Genomic DNA, 21,366 nt, shown 5'->3' with positions numbered 1-21,366 from the left:
CTCCCCCTCTCCCTCCCTGCCCCCTCCCTCCTCCATCCCTCACCCTCCCCCTCCTGCCCTCTTCCTCCCTCTCTCCTCCATCCTCCATCCCTCTCTCTCTCCTCCCCTCACTCTCCTGCCCTCTCCCTCCCCTCCTCCATCCCTCACCCTCCCCCTCACCCTCCTGCCCTCTCCCTCCCTCCTCCATCCCTCTCACCCTCCACCTCCCCCTCCTGTCCTCTCCCTCCCTCTCTCCTCCATCCTCCATCCCTCTCTCCCTCCTCCCCTCACCATCCTGCCCTCTCCCTCCCTCTCTCTCCTCCCTCCTGCATCCCTCTCTCCCTCCTCCCCTCACCCTCTTGCCCTCTCCCTCCCTCTCTCTCCTCCCTCCTCCATCCCTCTCTCCCTCCTCCCCTCACTCTCCTGCCCTCTCCCTCCTCCCTCCTCCATCCCTCTATCCCTCCTCCCCTCACCCTCCTGCCCTCTCCCTCCCTCCCTCCTCCATTGCTCCATCCCTCACCGATACACTCTCCTCGTGAGTCTAGTCTGAAGCCCATGTTACAGTCACAGCGGTAGCTTCCAGGGGAGGGGACACAGCGGCCGTTCAGACACAGGTTCCTGTATACCTCACACATGTTAGTAATGCTGGCACTGATGTTCTGGGTCTGGATGATGCCTGAAGGGGGAGAGATGTAGTGGAGAGAGGAGTAAAGGAGAGAGAGGGAAAGGATGAGGGAGAGGGATATAGTGGGGAGAGGGGGAAAGGAGAGAGAAGGAGAGAGAGGGAGAGGGATATAGTGGGGAGAGGGGGAAAGGAGAGAGAAGGAGAGAGAGGGAGAGGGATATAGTGGGGAGAGGGGGAAAGGAGAGAGAAGGAGAGAGAGGGAGAGGGATATAGTGGGGAGAGGGGGAAAGGAGAGAGGGAGAGGGAGAGGATGAGGGAGAGGGATGTAGTGGGGAGAGGGAGAAAGGAGAGAGGGAGAGGATGAGGGAGAGGGATGTAGTGGGGAGAGGGAGAAAGGAGAGAGGGAGAGGATGAGGGAGAGAGAGAAGGGGGTGAGAGACAGAAAGAGGGGTTACCACATTACCACATTACCACATTACCACATTCATAAGAGACACTTCATTAGACATGCACCTCTGGTAATTCTGTTGACCCATTACTGAAGGATTTCTTAACCGTTAAGGTTTTAATATGACTCTGATTTTAACATGTGAGGAGGCTTCAGGGGTGAGAGGTGAGGGGTAAGAGGTCAGGGTACTACTTACTGGGCCCAGGGTATTGATCTGGTCCAGGCTGAGGCTGGAAAGGGATTGGTGGTCCTGGGTAGGGTGGTCTTGGGTAGATACCTGGGACCTGGGGAATTCCTGGTCTTCCCCCTCCCCCACCTGGGAGAGGCCCTCCCCCGCCTGGGAGAGGCCCCCCCCCTGGACCGGTCTGCAACTGTGTGCAGAGCTTCTGGTACTCATCTAGAGCAGAGAGAGAGACACATAGAAATATGACGAAATAGAGAAGAAACATCTACAGCTACAATGAAAATGATTGCTGATTGTACATGAGTACTGGGTCAGTACATACCAGTCCCTGACATGGGGCACAACTCAGGACTGGACCCGTCCGACCAGCAGCGCCCGCTGTCACAGCAGCACTGTATCTTGGTCAGGAGCTGGGAGTTTTGGTTGGCACAACGCCCGTTCAGCAGGCTGGCATAGCAGTACCCACCCCGGGCATCTGGAGAGAGACAAAACCAGACAACACATGTTTATACCAAACACATCGTAGAAATTCCCACCATGGATATCTAGAGAGAGAGCAGACTATTGGGACTCTGAGATTCTGAGTTAAGGGGGGTGAGGGGAAGGGAGTGAGGAAAGAGGAGAGAGGATGGGAGAGAAGGGGGAGAGAGGAAGATGAGGGAGAGAGAGAGGAGGGGATAAAGGAGGGACACAGGGCCAGAGCTTGTTGATGTTCATATTAGTGTGTGGTATTGGTGGGAAACAGATAGATATGTCTGGTCCAGCAGCTCTCTGTGGAGCGGAAGGCTCATAGAGAACATTCCTCACAAACATCCTCTCCTGGGGGGCTGTGTGTGTGTGTGTGTGTGTGTGTGTGTGTGTGTGTGTGTGTGTGTGTGTGCGTGCGTGCGTGCGTGTGTGCGTGCGTGTGTGTGTGCGTGCGCAAAACTGAATGCTTCCTCCACACTGTGTGACTAGGCAGAGTCACCGGAGACAGAACGTGTGTGTACAAACCAGTCTGATGTGATGTCTCCTTCTGACAAGACAACATCACATATCACTATCCCTGTCTGTCTCTCCATGGTCCTCTCTAGTCAGGATACATCCAGTATATCACTATCCCTGTCTGTCTCTCCATGGTCCTCTCTAGTCAGGATACATCCAGTATATCACTATCCCTGTCTGTCTCTCCATGGTCCTCTCTAGTCAGGATACATCCAGTATATCACTATCCTGTCTGTCTCTCCATGGTCCTCTCTAGTCAGGATACACACAGTATATCACTATCCTGTCTGTCTCTCCATGGTCCTCTCTAGTCAGGATACATCCAGTATATCACTATCCCTGTCTGTCTCTCCATGGTCCTCTCTAGTCAGGATACACACAGTATATCACTATCCCTGTCTGTCTCTCCATGGTCCTCTCTAGTCAGGATACACACAGTATATCACTATCCCTGTCTGTCTCTCCATGGTCCTCTCCAGTCAGGATACATCCAGTATATCACTATCCCTGTCTGTCTCTCCATGGTCCTCTCTAGTCAGGATACATCCAGTATATCACTATCCCTGTCTGTCTCTCTATGGTCCTCTCTAGTCAGGATACATCCAGTATATCACTATCCCTGTCTGTCTCTCCATGGTCCTCTCTAGTCAGGATACATCCAGTATATCACTATCCCTGTCTGTCTCTCCATGGTCCTCTCTAGTCAGGATACATCCAGTATATCACTATGCCTGTCTGTCTCTCCATGGTCCTCTCTAGTCAGGATACATCCAGTATATCACTATCCCTGTCTGTCTCTCCATGGTTCTCTCTAGTCAGGATACATCCAGTATATCACTATCCCTGTCTGTCTCTCCATGGTCCTCTCTAGTCAGGATACATCCAGTATATCACTATCCCTGTCTGTCTCTCCATGGTCCTCTCTAGTCAGGATACACACAGTATATCACTATCCCTGTCTGTCTCTCCATGGTCCTCTCTAGTCAGGATACGCACAGTATATCACTATCCCTGTCTGTCTCTCCATGGTCCTCTCTAGTCAGGATACACACAGTATATCACTATCCCTGTCTGTCTCTCCATGGTCCTCTCTAGTCAGGATACATCCAGTATATCACTATCCCTGTCTGTCTCTCCATGGTCCTCTCTAGTCAGGATACATCCAGTATATCACTATGCCTGTCTGTCTCTCCATGGTCCTCTCTAGTCAGGATACATCCAGTATATCACTATCCCTGTCTGTCTCTCCATGGTCCTCTCTAGTCAGGATACATCCAGTATATCACTATCCCTGTCTGTCTCTCCATGGTCCTCTCTAGTCAGGATACACACAGTATATCACTATCCCTGTCTGTCTCTCCATGGTCCTCTCTAGTCAGGATACGCACAGTATATCACTATCCCTGTCTGTCTCTCCATGGTCCTCTCTAGTCAGGATACGCACAGTATATCACTATCCCTGTCTGTCTCTCCATGGTCCTCTCTAGTCAGGATACATCCAGTATATCACTATCCCTGTCTGTCTCTCCATGGTCCTCTCTAGTCAGGATACAATCAGTATATCACTATCCCTGTCTGTCTCTCCATGGTCCTCTCTAGTCAGGATACACACAGTATATCACTATCCCTGTCTGTCTCTCCATGGTCCTCTCTATTCAGGATACATCCAGTATATCACTATCCCTGTCTGTCTCTCCATGGTCCTCTCTAGTCAGGATACATCCAGTATATCACTATCCCTGTCTGTCTCTCCATGGTCCTCTCTAGTCAGGATACATCCAGTATATCACTATCCCTGTCTGTCTCTCCATGGTCCTCTCTAGTCAGGATACATCCAGTATATCACTATCCCTGTCTGTCTCTCCATGGTCCTCTCTAGTCAGGATACATCCAGTATATCACTATCCCTGTCTGTCTCTCCATGGTCCTCTCTAGTCAGGATACGCACAGTATATCACTATCCCTGTCTGTCTCTCCATGGTCCTCTCTAGTCAGGATACATCCAGTATATCACTATCCCTGTCTGTCTCTCCATGGTCCTCTCTAGTCAGGATACATCCAGTATATCACTATCCCTGTCTGTCTCTCCATGGTCCTCTCTAGTCAGGATACAATCAGTATATCACTATCCCTGTCTGTCTCTCCATGGTCCTCTCTAGTCAGGATACATCCAGTATATCCCTATCCTGTCTGTCTCTCCATGGTCCTCTCTAGTCAGGATACACACAGTATATCACTATCCCTGTCTGTCTCTCCATGGTCCTCTCTAGTCAGGATACATCCAGTATATCACTATCCCTGTCTGTCTCTCCATGGTCCTCTCTAGTCAGGATACGCACAGTATATCACTATCCCTGTCTGTCTCTCCATGGTCCTCTCTAGTCAGGATACATCCAGTATATCACTATCCCTGTCTGTCTCTCCATGGTCCTCTCTAGTCAGGATACATCCAGTATATCACTATCCCTGTCTGTCTCTCCATGGTCCTCTCTAGTCAGGATACATCCAGTATATCACTATCCCTGTCTGTCTCTACATGGTCCTCTCTAGTCAGGATACATCCAGTATATCACTATCCCTGTCTGTCTCTCCATGGTCCTCTCTAGTCAGGATACACACAGTATATCACTATCCCTGTCTGTCTCTCCATGGTCCTCTCTAGTCAGGATACATCCAGTATATCACTATCCCTGTCTGTCTCTCCATGGTCCTCTCTAGTCAGGATACACACAGTATATCACTATCCTGTCTGTCTCTCCATGGTCCTCTCGAGTCAGGATACATCCAGTATATCACTATCCCTGTCTGTCTCTCCATGGTCCTCTCTAGTCAGGATACACACAGTATATCACTATCCCTGTCTGTCTCTCCATGGTCCACTCTAGTCAGGATACACACAGTATATCACTATCCCTGTCTGTCTCTCCATGGTCCTCTCTAGTCAGGATACATCCAGTATATCACTATCCCTGTCTGTCTCTCCATGGTCCTCTCTAGTCAGGATACATCAAGTATATCACTATCCCTGTCTGTCTCTCTATGGTCCTCTCTAGTCAGGATACATCCAGTATATCACTATCCCTGTCTGTCTCTCCATGGTCCTCTCTAGTCAGGATACATCCAGTATATCACTATCCCTGTCTGTCGCTCCATGGTCCTCTCTAGTCAGGATACACACAGTATATCACTATCCCTGTCTGTCTCTCCATGGTCCTCTCTAGTCAGGATACATCCAGTATATCACTATCCCTGTCTGTCTCTCCATGGTCCTCTCTAGTCAGGATACATCCAGTATATCACTATCCCTGTCTGTCTCTCCATGGTCCTCTCTAGTCAGGATACATCCAGTATATCACTATCCCTGTCTGTCTCTCCATGGTCCTCTCTAGTCAGGATACATCCAGTATATCACTATACCTGTCTGTCTCTCCAAGGTCCTCTCTAGTCAGGATACATCCAGTATATCACAATCCCTGTCTGTCTCTCCATGGTCCTCTCTAGTCAGGATACATCCAGTATATCACTATCCCTGTCTGTCTCTCCATGGTCCTCTCTAGTCAGGATACATCCAGTATATCACTATCCCTGTCTGTCTCTCCATGGTCCTCTCTAGTCAGGATACATCCAGTATATCACTATCCCTGTCTGTCTCTCCATGGTCCTCTCTAGTCAGGATACATCCAATATATCACTATCCCTGTCTGTCTCTCCATGGTCCTCTCTAGTCAAGATACATCCAGTATATCACTATCCCTGTCTGTCTCTCCATGGTCCTCTCTAGTCAGGATACATCCAGTATATCACTATCCCTGTCTGTCTCTCCATGGTCCTCTCTAGTCAGGATACATCCAGTATATCACTATCCCTGTCTGTCTCTCCATGGTCCTCTCTAGTCAGGATACACACAGTATATCACTATCCCTGTCTGTCTCTCCATGGTCCTCTCTAGTCAGGATACATCCAGTATATCACTATCCCTGTCTGTCTCTCCATGGTCCTCTCTAGTCAGGATACATCCAGTATATCACTATCCCTGTCTGTCTCTCCATGGTCCTCTCTAGTCAGGATACATCCAGTATATCACTATCCCTGTCTGTCTCTCCATGGTCCTCTCTAGTCAGGATACATCCAGTATATCACTATCCCTGTCTGTCTCTCCATGGTCCTCTCTAGTCAGGATACATCCAGTATATCACTATCCCTGTCTGTCTCTCCATGGTCCTCTCTAGTCAGGATACATCCAGTATATCACTATCCCTGTCTGTCTCTCCATGGTCCTCTCTAGTCAGGATACATCCAGTATATCACTATCCCTGTCTGTCTCTCCATGGTCCTCTCTAGTCAGGATACACACAGTATATCACTATCCCTGTCTGTCTCTCCATGGTCCTCTCTAGTCAGGATACATCCAGTATATCACTATCCCTGTCTGTCTCTCCATGGTCCTCTCTAGTCAGGATACATCCAGTATATCACTATCCCTGTCTGTCTCTCCATGGTCCTCTCTAGTCAGGATACATCCAGTATATCACTATCCCTGTCTGTCTCTCCATGGTCCTCTCTAGTCAGGATACATCCAGTATATCACTATCCTGTCTGTCTCTCCATGGTCCTCTCTAGTCAGGATACACACAGTATATCACTATCCTGTCTGTCTCTCCATGGTCCTCTCTAGTCAGGATACACACAGTATATCACTATCCCTGTCTGTCTCTCCATGGTCCTCTCTAGTCAGGATACATCCAGTATATCACTATCCTGTCTGTCTCTCCATGGTCCTCTCTAGTCAGGATACACACAGTATATCACTATCCCTGTCTGTCTCTCCATGGTCCTCTCTAGTCAGGATACATCCAGTATATCACTATCCTGTCTGTCTCTCCATGGTCCTCTCTAGTCAGGATACACACAGTATATCACTATCCCTGTCTGTCTCTCCATGGTCCTCTCTAGTCAGGATACATCCAGTATATCACTATCCCTGTCTGTCTCTCCATGGTCCTCTCTAGTCAGGATACATCCAGTATATCACTATCCTAGTCTCCCTGTCTGTCTCCCTGTCTGTCTCCCTGTTTCTCTCTCTCTCTCTCCAGCCCCCTTGTCTACCCATGCTGGGTTTATTATTGTCAATAGATCAGCTGTGCTGAGAAGCAGAATGATGTGCTTGCAGAGGTAGAAGAAAGCAGAGGTGGAAAACAGAAGAAGTGTCTGTCTGGTCTCTATACTAGCAGTCCTGTCTGTCTGCATGGTCTCTCATGGTGTGCAGAGTTGTGTTTAAGGCATTAGCCAGAGACAGAGAGAGAGAGAGCGAGAGAGAGAGAAAGAGAGAGAGAGAGAGAGAGACAGGGAGAGGGTGAGAGAGACTGAAAGAGAGAGAGAGACAGAGAGAGAAAGCTCTTTCGCAGCTCCTATAATGAAGCAGCAGGAAGAAAGAGGTATGCAGGTATGCACAGTGAGCACAGTGTGACATTACACCCCCCCATCTCCTCTACTCTGTTCTCCTTCACTCTGCATTCAGAGAAAATAGCTCATTGTAGTGGAATTAGAGTGAAGCGACTACTGACCTAAATACTAACGGCTGGAAGTCTGGACAACGTTCAACTCCCCTCTCTCTACCCTCTGCTCTCTGCCTCAGCCAGTCCCTCTCTCTACCCTCTGCTCTCTGCCTCAGCCAGTCCCTCTCTCTACCCTCTGCTCTCTGCCTCAGCCAGTCCCTCTCTCTACCCTCTGCTCTCTGCCTCAGCCAGTCCCTCTCTCTACCCTCTGCTCTCTGCCTCAGCCAGTCCCTCTCTCTACCCTCTGCTCTCTGCCTCAGCCAGTCCCTCTCTCTACCCTCTGCTCTCTGCCTCAGCCAGTCCCTCTCTCTACCCTCTGCTCTCTGCCTCAGCCAGTGAGGAAGGACGGGGGAAGAGAGAGGGGGTAGAGAGAAAGATACACAGAGAGGGAGAGAGAGGAGAGCGAGAGAGAGAGAGAGAGAGTTGAGCCGTGGCCAGCCTAGCAGACTGTAGTGCTAAAGGCCCCTCATTACCAGACTTACTGACTTACAGGGACCATACTCTCGCTCTCTCTGTCTCTCCCTCTCTGACTTTCTCTCTCTCTGAATCTGGCTGGCTAAAGAACAGCTGGTAGAGTTCCAGGTAGAGAGCAGAGTAAAGAACAGCTGGTAGAGTTCCAGGTAGAGAGCAGAGTAAAGCACAGCTGGTAGAGTTCCAGGTAGAGAGCAGAGTAAAGAACAGCTGGTAGAGTTCCAGGTAGACAGCAGAGTAAAGAACAGCTGGTAGAGTTCCAGGTAGAGAGCAGATTAAAGAACAGCTGGTAGAGTTCCAGGTAGAGAGCAGAGTAAAGAACAGCTGGTAGAGGTCCAGGTAGAGAGCAGAGTAAAGAACAGCTGGTAGAGTTCCAGGTAGAGAGCAGAGTAAAGAACAGCTGGTAGAGTTCCAGGTAGACAGCAGAGTAAAGAGCAGCTGGTAGAGTTCCAGGTAGAGAGCAGATTAAAGAACAGCTGGTAGAGTTCCAGGTAGAGAGCAGAGTAAAGAACAGCTGGTAGAGGTCCAGGTAGAGAGCAGAGTAAAGAACAGCTGGTAGAGTTCCAGGTAGACAGCAGAGTAAAGAACAGCTGGTAGAGTTCCAGGTAGAGAGCAGAGTAAAGAACAGCTGGTAGAGTTCCAGGTAGACAGCAGAGTAAAGAACAGCTGGTAGAGTTCCAGGTAGAGAGCAGATTAAAGAACAGCTGGTAGAGTTCCAGGTAGAGAGCAGAGTAAAGAACAGCTGGTAGAGTTCCAGGTAGAGAGCAGAGTAAAGAACAGCTGGTAGAGTTCCAGGTAGAGAGCAGAGTAAAGAACAGCTGGTAGAGTTCCAGGTAGAGAGCAGAGTAAAGAATAGCTGGTAGAGTTCCAGGTTGAGAGCAGAGTAAAGAACAGCTGGTAGAGTTCCAGGTAGAGAGCAGAGTAAAGAACAGCTGGTAGAGTTCCAGGTAGAGAGCAGAGTAAAGAACAGCTGGTAGAGTTCCAGGTAGAGAGCAGAGTAAAGAACAGCTGGTAGAGTTCCAGGTAGAGAGCAGAGTAAAGAACAGCTGGTAGAGTTCCAGGTAGAGAGCAGAGTAAAGAACAGCTGGTAGAGTTCCAGGTAGAGAGCAGAGTAAAGAACAGCTGGTAGAGGTCCAGGTAGAGAGCAGAGTAAAGAACAGCTGGTAGAGTTCCAGGTAGACAGCAGAGTAAAGAACAGCTGGTAGAGTTCCAGGTAGAGAGCAGAGTAAAGAACAGCTGGTAGAGTTCCAGGTAGAGAGCAGAGTAAAGAACAGCTGGGTAGAGTTCCAGGTAGAGAGCAGAGTAAAGAACAGCTGGTAGAGTTCCAGGTAGAGAGCAGAGTAAAGAACAGCTGGTAGAGTTCCAGGTAGAGAGCAGAGTAAAGAACAGCTGGTAGAGTTCCAGGTAGAGAGCAGAGTAAAGAACAGCTGGTAGAGTTCCAGGTAGAGAGCAGAGGCTGCTGGTACAGTATGGAGGAGGAGGCTTACCTATACACCTGGAGCCATCCACTGGAGTGTAGTAGCCCTGAGAACACCTGCAGAAGTAACTGCCCACCGTGTTGGAACACTCTCCTCCACTACACAGACCTGGGATGCTAGAACACTCATCTAGATCTGGAGAGAGGAGAGGAGAGGAGAGGAGAGGAGAGGAGAGGAGAGGGGAGAGGAGAGGAGAGGAGAGGAGAGGAGAGGAGAGGAGAGGAGAGGAGAGGGGTGGGGAGAGGAGAGGAGAGGCATAAATCATTATTATTGCCAAATTGCAATGTGTTTCACAGCATGTAGACATACAGACAACAACTGTGGTGATAATCAACTGTGACAAGACTAAAGTCGACTGGACTGCAGCGTTTAAGAGCGTGGCTTCAACACGTTAGCCATGACAATGTGAAGAACTGTGTCACAGGATATTTCTATTGGAGTGTTTGTCAGACAGCTAACCACTGACTGTATTTCACATCCATGGCAGTTCAGAAATATATCTGAAACGGTTTTGACACAGGCCAGTTTTCCTGCCATTATTTCTGGGCATAAAACCGTGCATACTTTTACCCTGCAAATTAACACCACAAACCCTGCAGAACACTGCAAACCAACCCTTCTCTGGCTGCTTGTCTGAATCAGGCCTGCTACAACTTGTCTGTCTTCTTTGTTAATGGGCCAATATTATTCACAGTTTTAATATCTGCTAAAATAAGGCTTTATTCATGTAAGTCTCAAGGAAACGCTCAGAGCAGGTTTTTATTCTGAAGAGTCTGGTTCTTTAACAGGACAGTCATAATGTAACCTCTGTCTTCTGGTGTTCCACAGAGGGACGGCCACGCTCTCACACCTGGGTTCAGATAGTACTGAAACAGAGGGACGGCCACGCTCTCACACCTGGGTTCAGATAGTACTGAAACAGAGGGACGGCCACGCTCTCACACCTGGGTTCAGATAGTACTGAAACAGAGGGACGGCCACGCTCTCACACCTGGGTTCAGATAGTACTGAAACAGAGGGACGGCCACGCTCTCACACCTGGGTTCAGATAGTACTGAAACAGAGGGACGGCCACGCTCTCACACCTGGGTTCAGATAGTACTGAAACAGAGGGACGGCCACGCTCTCACACCTGGGTTCAAATAGTACTGAAACAGAGGGACGGCCACGCTCTCACACCTGGGTTCAAATAGTACTGAAACAGAGGGACGGCCACGCTCTCACACCTGGGTTCAAATAGTACTGAAACAGAGGGACGGCCAGGCTCTCACACCTGGGTTCAGATAGTACTGAAACAGAGGGACGGCCAGGCTCTCACACCTGGGTTCAGATAGTACTGAAACAGAGGGACGGCCACGCTCTCACACCTGGGTTCAAATAGTACTGAAACAGAGGGACGGCCACGCTCTCACACCTGGGTTCAAATAGTACTGAAACAGAGGGACGGCCACACTCTCACACCTGGGTTCAAATAGTACTGAAACAGAGGGACGGCCAGGCTCTCACACCTGGGTTCAAATAGTACTGAAACAGAGGGACGGCCACGCTCTCACACCTGGGTTCAAATAGTACTGAAACAGAGGGACGGCCACGCTCTCACACCTGGGTTCAAATAGTACTGAAACAGAGGGACGGCCACGCTCTCACACCTGGGTTCAAATAGTACTGAAACAGAGGGACGGCCACGCTCTCACACCTGGGTTCAAATAGTACTGAAACAGAGGGACGGCCAGGCTCTCACACCTGGGTTCAAATAGTACTGAAACAGAGGGACGGCCATGCTCTCACACCTGGGTTCAAATAGTACTGAAACAGAGGGACGGCCACGCTCTCACACCTGGGTTCAGATAGTACTGAAACAGAGGGACGGCCACGCTCTCACACCTGGGTTCAGATAGTACTGAAACAGAGGGACGGCCACGCTCTCACACCTGGGTTCAGATAGTACTGAAACAGAGGGACGGCCACGCTCTCACACCTGGGTTCAAATAGTACTGAAACAGAGGGACGGCCACGCTCTCACACCTGGGTTCAAATAGTACTGAAACAGAGGGACGGCCACGCTCTCACACCTGGGTTCAAATAGTACTGAAACAGAGGGACGGCCACGCTCTCACACCTGGGTTCAGATAGTACTGAAAACAGAGGGACGGCCACGCTCTCACACCTGGGTTCAGATAGTACTGAAACAGAGGGACGGTCACGCTATCACACCTGGGTTCAAATAGTACTGAAACAGAGGGACGGCCACGCTCTCACACCTGGGTTCAAATAGTACTGAAACAGAGGGACGGCCACGCTCTCACACCTGGGTTCAAATAGTACTGAAAATAATTTCAAATACTGTATCTGTGCTTGATTGAGCTCGCCTTTAGCAACGGAGCAAATAGGAAAGTCACAAACCCCACCCACCTGGAACTCCAGACAAGGCTAAAACAAACGCTCAACAAACGCTAAATGATTTCAAATAGTATTTCAAATCAAATCAAATGTATTTTTAAAGCTCTTCTTACATCAGCTGATGTCACAAAGTGCTGTACAGAAACCCAGCCTAAAACCCCAAACAGCAAGCAATGCAGGTGTAGAAGCACGGTGCCTAGGAAAAACTCCCTAGAAAGGCCAGAACCTAGGAAGAAACCTAGAGAGGAACCAGGCTATGAGGGGTGGCCAGTCCTCTTCTGGCTGTGCCTGGTGAAGATTATAACAGAACATGGCCAAGATGTTCAAATGTTCCTAGATGACCAGCAGGGTCAAATAATAATAATCACAGTGGTTGTAGAGGGTGCAACAGGTCAGCACCTCAGGAGTAAATGTATTTGAACCCAGGTCTGCATTCTGTACCACTCTACTAGGGCGACCATAGATGAATGTGTCTGTGTTCAGCCCTCAACAAGGGTAGGCTATGTCCTCACACTGACATGAAGAGAGTTAGATCTGTAGTTCAATCTGCTCCTTTAAATGTACATTAAACCAGATGAAGTCTGCTCTGATTCAATTAAATCAAATGAAATGAAGTGGCTTAGAGAAAGTAGAGAGCAGGTTTGATTTAATGAGGGATAATGTCAGAGTAGTGTATGGAGGTAGTGATGTAGGGGATATGTGTGGTCTGTTTCCCTACACTGATCATTATAACATCCTGACTGACTGACGCTGCAGCAACCACAACTCATCGCAAACGCCTTTTAACTCGGGCTTTTACTGGATACAATTAGGAAATGTCAAACTAATAAAGCTATTTGAAATCCCAGAGTCTGGGTGACAGGGAGAAATGAAAGAAGTACATTGTATCTAGTGTATGTGACACAGTAGCCCTGAGGACATTCAGAGTGAACACTAACTGTATGCTGAATAAACATATTCCTTAAACTGAGTAAAGTTGACTCATTACACTGAATACTGAATATTTGCTTCTGACAAAACATGACCTTTAAATGACCTTTAAATGTTCTGATATACATGTAAGTATGAGTCTGAGTCTGACTTGTGTGTGCGCACATGTGTGTGTGCGCGCATGTGTGTGTGTGCGTGTGTGAGTGCGTGCATGTGTGTGTGTGAGACAGTCTTACCTTCACATTTCTGTGTGATCTCATTGAACTTGTGTCCAGCAGGACATTTACACTGGAAGGATCCAACAGTGTTGATACAGTTCCCACCCTGACACAGGCCTGGGATGGCCTGGCACTCATCCACATCTACACACACAGAACACACTGTTAGCAGCGCAGTATACACACACACACACACACACACACACACACACACACATATAAACACATACACACAGGCACACAGGCACACACACATACACATATAAACACATACACACACATGTTTACTTTACTATCCTTGTGGGGACCCAACAATGTATTCCCATTCAAAATCCTATTTTTACTAACCCTAACACTTAACCTAACCCTAACCCCAAACTCTAACCCTAAACCTAACCCCTAACCCTAATTCTAACACTAACCCTAAACCTAACCCCTAACCCTATCCCTAATTCTAACCCTAACCATAATTCTAACCCTTACCCTAGGACTTCTGGTCCCCATAAGGTTAGTAAAACCAAAAACAAACACACACGCTCACACATCCCCACATACACCCACACTCATACACCCACACTCATACACCCACACTCATACACCCACACTCATACAAATGAACAGAATACACAGTCCGTCCCAGTGAGTGAGAGCAGGGTGGAGATCGTCCCAGTGAGTGAGAGCAGGGTGGAGATCGTCCCAGTAAGTGAGAGCAGGGTGGAGATCGTCCCAGTGCGTGAGAGCAGGGTGGAGATCGTCCCAGTGAGTGAGAGCAGGGTGGAGATCGTCCCAGTGAGTGAGAGCAGGGTGGAGATCGTCCCAGTTAGTGAGAGCAGGGTGGAGATCGTCCCAGTGAGTGAGAGCAGGGTGGAGATCGTCCCAGTGAGTGAGAGCAGGGTGGAGATCGTCCCAGTGAGTGAGAGCAGGGTGGAGATCGTCCCAGTGAGTGAGAGCAGGGTGGAGATCGTCCCAGTGAGCGAGAGCAGGGTGGAGATCGCCCCAGTGAGTGAGAGCAGGGCGGAGATCGTCCCAGTTAGTGAGAGCAGGGTGGAGATCGTCCCAGTGAGTGAAAGCAGGGTGGAGATCGTCCCAGTGCGTGAGAGCAGGGTGGAGATCGTCCCAGTGAGTGAGAGCAGGGTGGAGATCGTCCCAGTGAGTGAGAGCAGGGTGGAGATCGTCCCAGTGAGTGAGAGCAGGGTGGAGATCGTCCCAGTGTGTGAGAGCAGGGTGGAGATCGTCCCAGTGAGTGAGAGCAGGGTGGAGATCGTCCCAGTGCATGAGATCTTCTTGTTTAGAGTTCTCTTGGGGTTGTGTATGTCTGAGCTCACACACTCACTCTTCCAAACACTTACCATCCCAACCTTGCTCTGTATGCATATGCACACACACACACACACACACACACACACACACACACACACACACACACACACACACACACACCCTCTTCCAAACACTTACCATCCCAACCTTGCTCTGTATGCATATGCACACACACACACACACACACACACACACACACACACACACACACACACACACACACACACAGGGTACAGCCTCTGCTATGCTACGTCCCTCAACCAGACGAGGAGAGAGAGAAGAGAGGGTTAAGAGAGGGGAGAATAGAGAAAGAGAGAGAGAGAGAGAGAGAGAGAGAGAGAGAGAGAGAGAGAGAGGAATGTCTCTCTCCGGAGAACTAGAGGAGAGGCCAAGAGTTGCAGAGAGTCTGCCAGCCCCAAACACTGTCCTCGGGTCTCAGCTTCTATCCTCAGGCCTCAGCCCCTGTCCTCAGGCCTCAGCTCCTCTCCTCAGACCTAGCCCCAGCCCTAACCCAACCCCTACACCAGCCCCTGGCCCTGCCCCTAACCTAGCCCCAGCCCTAACCCAACCCCTACACCAGCCCCTGGCCCTGCCCCTAACCTAGCCCCAGCCCTAACCCAACCCCTACACCAGCCCCTGGCCCTGCCCCTAACCTAACCTAGCCCCAGCCCTAACCCAACCCCTGCACCAGCCCCTGGCCCTACCCCTAACCTAGCCCCAGCCCTAACCCAACCCCTGCACCAGCCCCTGGCCCTGCCCCTAACCTAGCCCCAGCCCTAACCCAACCCCTACACCAGCCCCTGGCCCTGCCCCTAACCTAGCCCCAGACCTAACCCAACCTCTACACCAGCCCCTGGCCCTGCCCCTAACCTAGCCCCAGCCCTAACCCAACCCCTACACCAGCCCCTGGCCCTAACCCTAACCTAGCCCCAGCCCTAACCCAACCCCTACACCAGCCCCTGGCCCTAACCCTAACCTAGCCTCAGCCCTAACCCAACCCCTACACCAGCCCCTGGCCCTAACCCTAACCTAGCCCCAGCCCTAACCCAACCCCTACACCAGCCCCTGGCCCTAACCCTAACCTAGCCCCAGCCCTAACCCAACCCCTACACCAGCCCCTGGCCCTGCCCCTAACCTAACCTAGCCCCAGCCCTAACCCAACCCCTACACCAGCCCCTGGCCCTAACCCTAACCTAGCCCTAACCCAACCCATACACCAGCCCCTGGCCCTAACCCTAACCTAGCCCCAGCCCTAACCCAACCCCTACACCAGCCCCTGGCCCTAACCCTAACCTAGCCCCAGCCCTAACCCAACCCCTACACCAACCCTAGACATAGTAGTTGAAGGGATATAGAGACTTTTTCTATTGAAATTAATAAAACCAAATCCAAACTCTGTAGAAATTATAACAGACCTACATTTACAGTCTCTTCACTCTGTCCAGCTTGATAACAGTCATATATAGTCTCTTCACTCTGTCCAGCTTGATAACAGTCATTATAGTCTCTTCACTCTGTCCAGCTTGATAACAGTCATATATAGTCTCTTCACTCTGTCCAGTTTGATAACAGTCATATATAGTCTATTCACTCTGTCCAGCTTGATAACAGTCATTTATAGTCTATTCACTCTGTCCAGCTTGATAACAGTCATTTATAGTCTACTCACTCTGTCCAGCTTGATAACAGTCATATATAGTCTCTTCACTCTGTCCAGCTTGATAACAGTCATATATAGTCTATTCACTCTGTCCAGCTTGATAACAGTCATTATAGTCTCTTCACTCTGTCCAGCTTGATAAGTCATTATAGTCTCTTCACTCTGTCCAGCTTGATAACAGTCATATATAGTCTCTTCACTCTGTCCAGCTTGATAACAGTCATATATAGTCTATTCACTCTGCCCAGCTTGATAACAGTCATTTATAGTCTCTTCACTCTGTCCAGCTTGATAACAGTCATATATAGTCTCTTCACTCTGTCCAGCTTGATAACAGTCATTTATAGTCTATTCACTCTGTCCAGCTTGATAACAGTCATTTATAGTCTTTTCACTCTGTCCAGCTTGATAACAGTCATCTTTAGTCTCTTCACTCTGTCCAGCTTGATAACAGTCATCTTTAGTCTCTTCACTCTGTCCAGCTTGATAACAGTCATATATAGTCTATTCACTCTGTCCAGCTTGATAACAGTCATCTTTAGTCTCTTCACTCTGTCCAGCTTGATAACAGTCATCTTTAGTCTCTTCACTCTGTCCAGCTTGATAACAGTCATATATAGTCTTCACTCTGTCCAGCTTGATCACAGTCATATATAGTATCTCCAATTTGTCCAGCTTGTTAACAGTCATCGAAACGAAAGCTAGACAGTCAGCAAGCATCAGAAATTCCAAAAGCGATGGATATTGGACAAATTGTAGAACATTTTGACGGCAAAGAAATATAATCCATTTTAAGAGCGGCCCTCCGGACCTCGATGAAGTCCGAATGCGACCCGCGGGGATAAAACGTCATAAGGACAGTGGAGGGATGGAGGGACACGGGCCAGACAGACAGAGTGTTTCTAATAGAGGGGGAGAAGGATATCTATTTCTGTCCGTTTTCCAGTATGGTGTGTTTCTGGACCATAATGTTGCTGGGTCTGGGTCAGGGCTGGACCATAATGTTGCTGGGTCTGGGTCAGGGCTGGACCATAATGTTGTTGGGTCAGGGTCAGGGCTGGACCATAATGTTGCTGGGTCTGGGTCAGGGCTGGACCATAATGTTGCTGGGTCTGGGTCAGGGCTGGACCATAATGTTGCTGGGTCTGTGTCAGGGCTGGACCATAATGTTGTTGGGTCAGGGTCAGGGCTGGACCATAATGTTGTTGGGTCTGGGTCAGGGCTGGACCATAATGTTGCTGGGTCTGGGTCAGGGCTGGACCATAATGTTGGGTCTGGATCAGGGCTGGACCATAATGTTGGGTCTGGGTCGAGGCTGGACCATAATGTTGCTGGGTCTGGGTCAGGGCTGGACCATAAGGTTGTTGGGTCTGGGTCAGGACTGGACCATAATGTTGTTGGGTCTGGGTCAGGGCTGGACCATGATGTTGTTCTGGGTCAGGACTGGACCATAATGTTGTTGGGTCTGGGTCAGGACTGGAACATAATGTTGTTGGTTCTGGGTCAGGGCTGGACCATAATGTTGTTCTGGGTCAGGACTGGACCATAATGTTGCTGGGTCTGGATCAGGGCTGGGCCATAAGGTTGTTGGGTCTGGGTCAGGGCTGGACCATAATGTTGTTGGGTCTGGGTCAGGGCTGGACCATAATGTTGTTGGGTCTGGGTCAGGGCTGGACCATAATGTTGCTGGGTCTGGGTCAGGGCTGGACCATAATGTTGGGTCTGGGTCAGGGCTGGACCATAATGTTATTCTGGGTCTGGGTCAGGGCTGGACCATAATGTTGTTCTGGGTCAGGGCTGGACCATAATGTTGTTGGGTCTGGGTCAGGGCTGGACCATAATGTTGTTCTGGGTCAGGGCTGGACCATAATGTTGTTCTGGGTCAGAACTGGACCATAATGTTATTCTGGGTCAGGGCTGGACCATAATGTTGTTGGGTCTGGATCAGGGCTGCACCATAATGTTGTTCTGGGTCAGGGCTGGACCATAATGTTATTCTGGGTCAGGGCTGGACCATAAGGTTGTTGGGTCTGGGTCAGGGCTGGACCATAATGTTGTTCTGGGTCAGGACTGGACCATAATGTTGTTGGGTCTGGGTCAGGGCTGGATCATAATGTTGTTGGGTCTGGGTCAGGGCTGGACCATAATGTTGTTGGGTCTGGGTCAGGGCTGGACCATAATGTTGTTCTGAGTCAGGACTGGACCATAATGTTGTTGGGTCAGGGTCAGGGCTGGACCATAATGTTGGGTCTGGGTCAGGGCTGGACCATAATGTTGTTGGGTCTGGGTCAGGGCTGGACCATAATGTTGTTCTGGGTCAGGGCTGAACCATAGTGTGTTGGGTCTGGGTCAGGACTGGACCATAATGTTGTTGGGTCAGGGTCAGGGCTGGACCATAATGTTGTTGGGTCTGGGTCAGGACTGGACCATATTGTTGTTGGGTCTGGGTCAGGGCTGGACCATAATGTTGTTGGGTCTGGGTCAGGGCTGGATCATAATGTTGTTCTGGGTCAGGACTGGACCATAATGTTGTTGGGTCAGGGTCAGGGCTGGACCATAATGTTGTTCTGGGTCAGGGCTGAACCATAATGTTGTTGGGTCTGGGTCAGGACTGGACCATAATGTTGTTGGGTCTGGGTCAGGGCTGGACCATAATGTTGTTCTGGGTCAGGGCTGGACCATAATGTTGTTCTGGGTCAGGACTGGACCATAATGTCGGGTCTGGGTCAGGGCTGGACCATAATGTTGTTCTGGGTCAGGACTGGACCATAATGTTGGGTCTGGGTCAGGGCTGGACCATAATGTTGGGTCTGGGTCAGGGCTGGACCATAATGTTGTTCTGGGTCAGGACTGGACCATAATGTTGTTCTGGGTCAGGACTGGACCATAATGTTGTTGGGTCTGGGTCAGGGCTGGACCATAATGTTGTTCTGGGTCAGGGCTGAACCATAATGTTGTTGGGTCTGGGTCAGGACTGGACCATAATGTTGGGTCTGGGTCAGGGCTGGACCATAATGTTATTGGGTCTGGGTCAGGGCTGGACCATAATGTTGGGTCTGGATCAGGGCTGGACCATAATGTTGGGTCTGGATCAGGGCTGGACCATAATGTTGGGTCTGGGTCGAGGCTGGACCATAATGTTGCTGGGTCTGGGTCAGGGCTGGACCATAATGTTGGGTCTGGGTCAGGGCTGGACCATAATGTTATTCTGGGTCTGGGTCAGGGCTGGACCATAATGTTGTTCTGGGTCAGGGCTGGACCATAATGTTGTTGGGTCTGGGTCAGGGCTGGACCATAATGTTGTTCTGGGTCAGGGCTGGACCATAATGTTGTTCTGGGTCAGGACTGGACCATAATGTTGGGTCTGGGTCAGGGCTGGACCATAATGTTGTTCTGGGTCAGGACTGGACCATAATGTTATTCTGGGTCAGGGCTGGACCATAATGTTGTTGGGTCTGGATCAGGGCTGCACCATAATGTTGTTCTGGGTCAGGGCTGGACCATAATGTTATTCTGGGTCAGGGCTGGACCATAAGGTTGTTGGGTCTGGGTCAGGGCTGGACCATAATGTTGTTCTGGGTCAGGACTGGACCATAATGTTGTTGGGTCTGGGTCAGGGCTGGATCATAATGATGCTGGGTCTGGGTCAGGGCTGGACCATAATGTTGTTGGGTCTGGGTCAGGGCTGGACCATAATGTTGTTCTGAGTCAGGACTGGACCATAATGTTGTTGGGTCAGGGTCAGGGCTGGACCATAATGTTGGGTCTGGGTCAGGGCTGGACCATAATGTTGTTGGGTCTGGGTCAGGGCTGGACCATAATGTTGTTCTGGGTCAGGGCTGAACCATAGTGTGTTGGGTCTGGGTCAGGACTGGATCATAATGTTGTTGGGTCTGGGTCAGGGCTGGACCATAATGTCGTTCTGGGTCAGGACTGGACCATAATGTTGTTGGGTCTGGGTCAGGGCTGGACCATAATGTTGTTCTGGGTCAGGACTGGACCATAATGTTATTCTGGGTCAGGGCTGGACCATAAGGTTGTTGGGTCTGGGTCAGGGCTGGACCATAATGTTGTTCTGGGTCAGGACTGGACCATAATGTTGTTCTGGGTCAGGACTGGACCATAATGTTGTTGGGTCTGGGTCAGGGCTGGACCATAATGTTGTTCTGGGTCAGGGCTGAACCATAATGTTGTTGGGTCTGGGTCAGGACTGGACCATAATGTTGGGTCTGGGTCAGGGCTGGACCATTGCTGTGTTACCAGAAATGAGCTGCTCACCCACGTGGTGCTGCCAGTGACCCGTGTTCCTCTCTCTGACAGCCCCGCCGCGGTGGGTGTCTGCCGGCATTCTTTACCCAGGAGGTACCCTGACACCCAGCCCTCATTTAACCCAATGGATGGGTAGGGGGTGGGTACTCTGGGTTAAGTTGGAGAAAGAGGGAGAGACGGACACACAGACACACACCTACACTGAGCGCAGGTGTGTTACTGTACCTTGACAAGCTCCAGAACGGTGGTTGGGTATAAATCCTCTCCTGCAGGGGTGAGGCTGGGCGGGGCACATCTCACAGGGGTGTCCCCATGCCCTCCCCACGGTGGCACAGCACAGCGTCTTGGTACACACGATGCCCGTCAGCTGGCCCTGGCACATCTGGTTACTCACAGACGCAAAGCACGGCCCTGTACGGTAGTCTGGAGAGAAGACACACAAGTGTTACCATGGGAACTAATACTTGCAAGACAAGGAAAACAAGACTCATGAACCAATAACACGACAGACACAGACACACACACACACACACACACACACACTAACAATGGTTTGACAAACAATGGTTTACTTTGAGCACACACACACTCACTCCAGAGTGCACTTTTTGTACAGTTGTGTTCAGGTTCAGATGAGAGTGAAATAAGAGATTGCACACAGGCCTGTTTTATGATCCATAACCATGGAGGTTCCACACAGGCCTGTTTTATGATCCATAACCATGGAGGTTGCACACAGGCCTGTTTTATGATCCATAACCATGGAGGTTGCACACAGGCCTGTTTATGATCCATAACCATGGAGGCTGCACACAGGCCTGTTTTATGATCCATAACCATGGAGG

General features: G+C 50.0%; 1 protein-coding gene across 1 annotated transcript; it reads right to left on the bottom strand.

The window, feature by feature from the left end:
• Positions 1 to 499: 499 nt before the first annotated feature.
• LOC115182680 (fibrillin-1) lies at positions 500 to 20,963 on the bottom strand (the record flags this gene model as incomplete). The annotated part of the gene is made up of 6 exons (XM_029744175.1): positions 20,747 to 20,963; positions 13,291 to 13,416; positions 9,734 to 9,859; positions 1,559 to 1,711; positions 1,249 to 1,449; positions 500 to 655 (listed from the first exon to the last, which is right to left on the bottom strand). Coding segments are annotated over exons 1-6 (919 nt in total), but the record flags the coding sequence as incomplete, so codon positions are not given.
• Positions 20,964 to 21,366: the final 403 nt, after the last annotated feature.

The sequence above is a fragment of the Salmo trutta genome, unplaced genomic scaffold (assembly GCF_901001165.1).
Source record: "Salmo trutta unplaced genomic scaffold, fSalTru1.1, whole genome shotgun sequence".
Lineage (NCBI taxonomy): Eukaryota > Metazoa > Chordata > Actinopteri > Salmoniformes > Salmonidae > Salmo > Salmo trutta.
The sequence above is the reverse complement of the archived record's forward strand: the minus strand, read 5'-3'. Positions and strand labels throughout refer to the sequence as shown.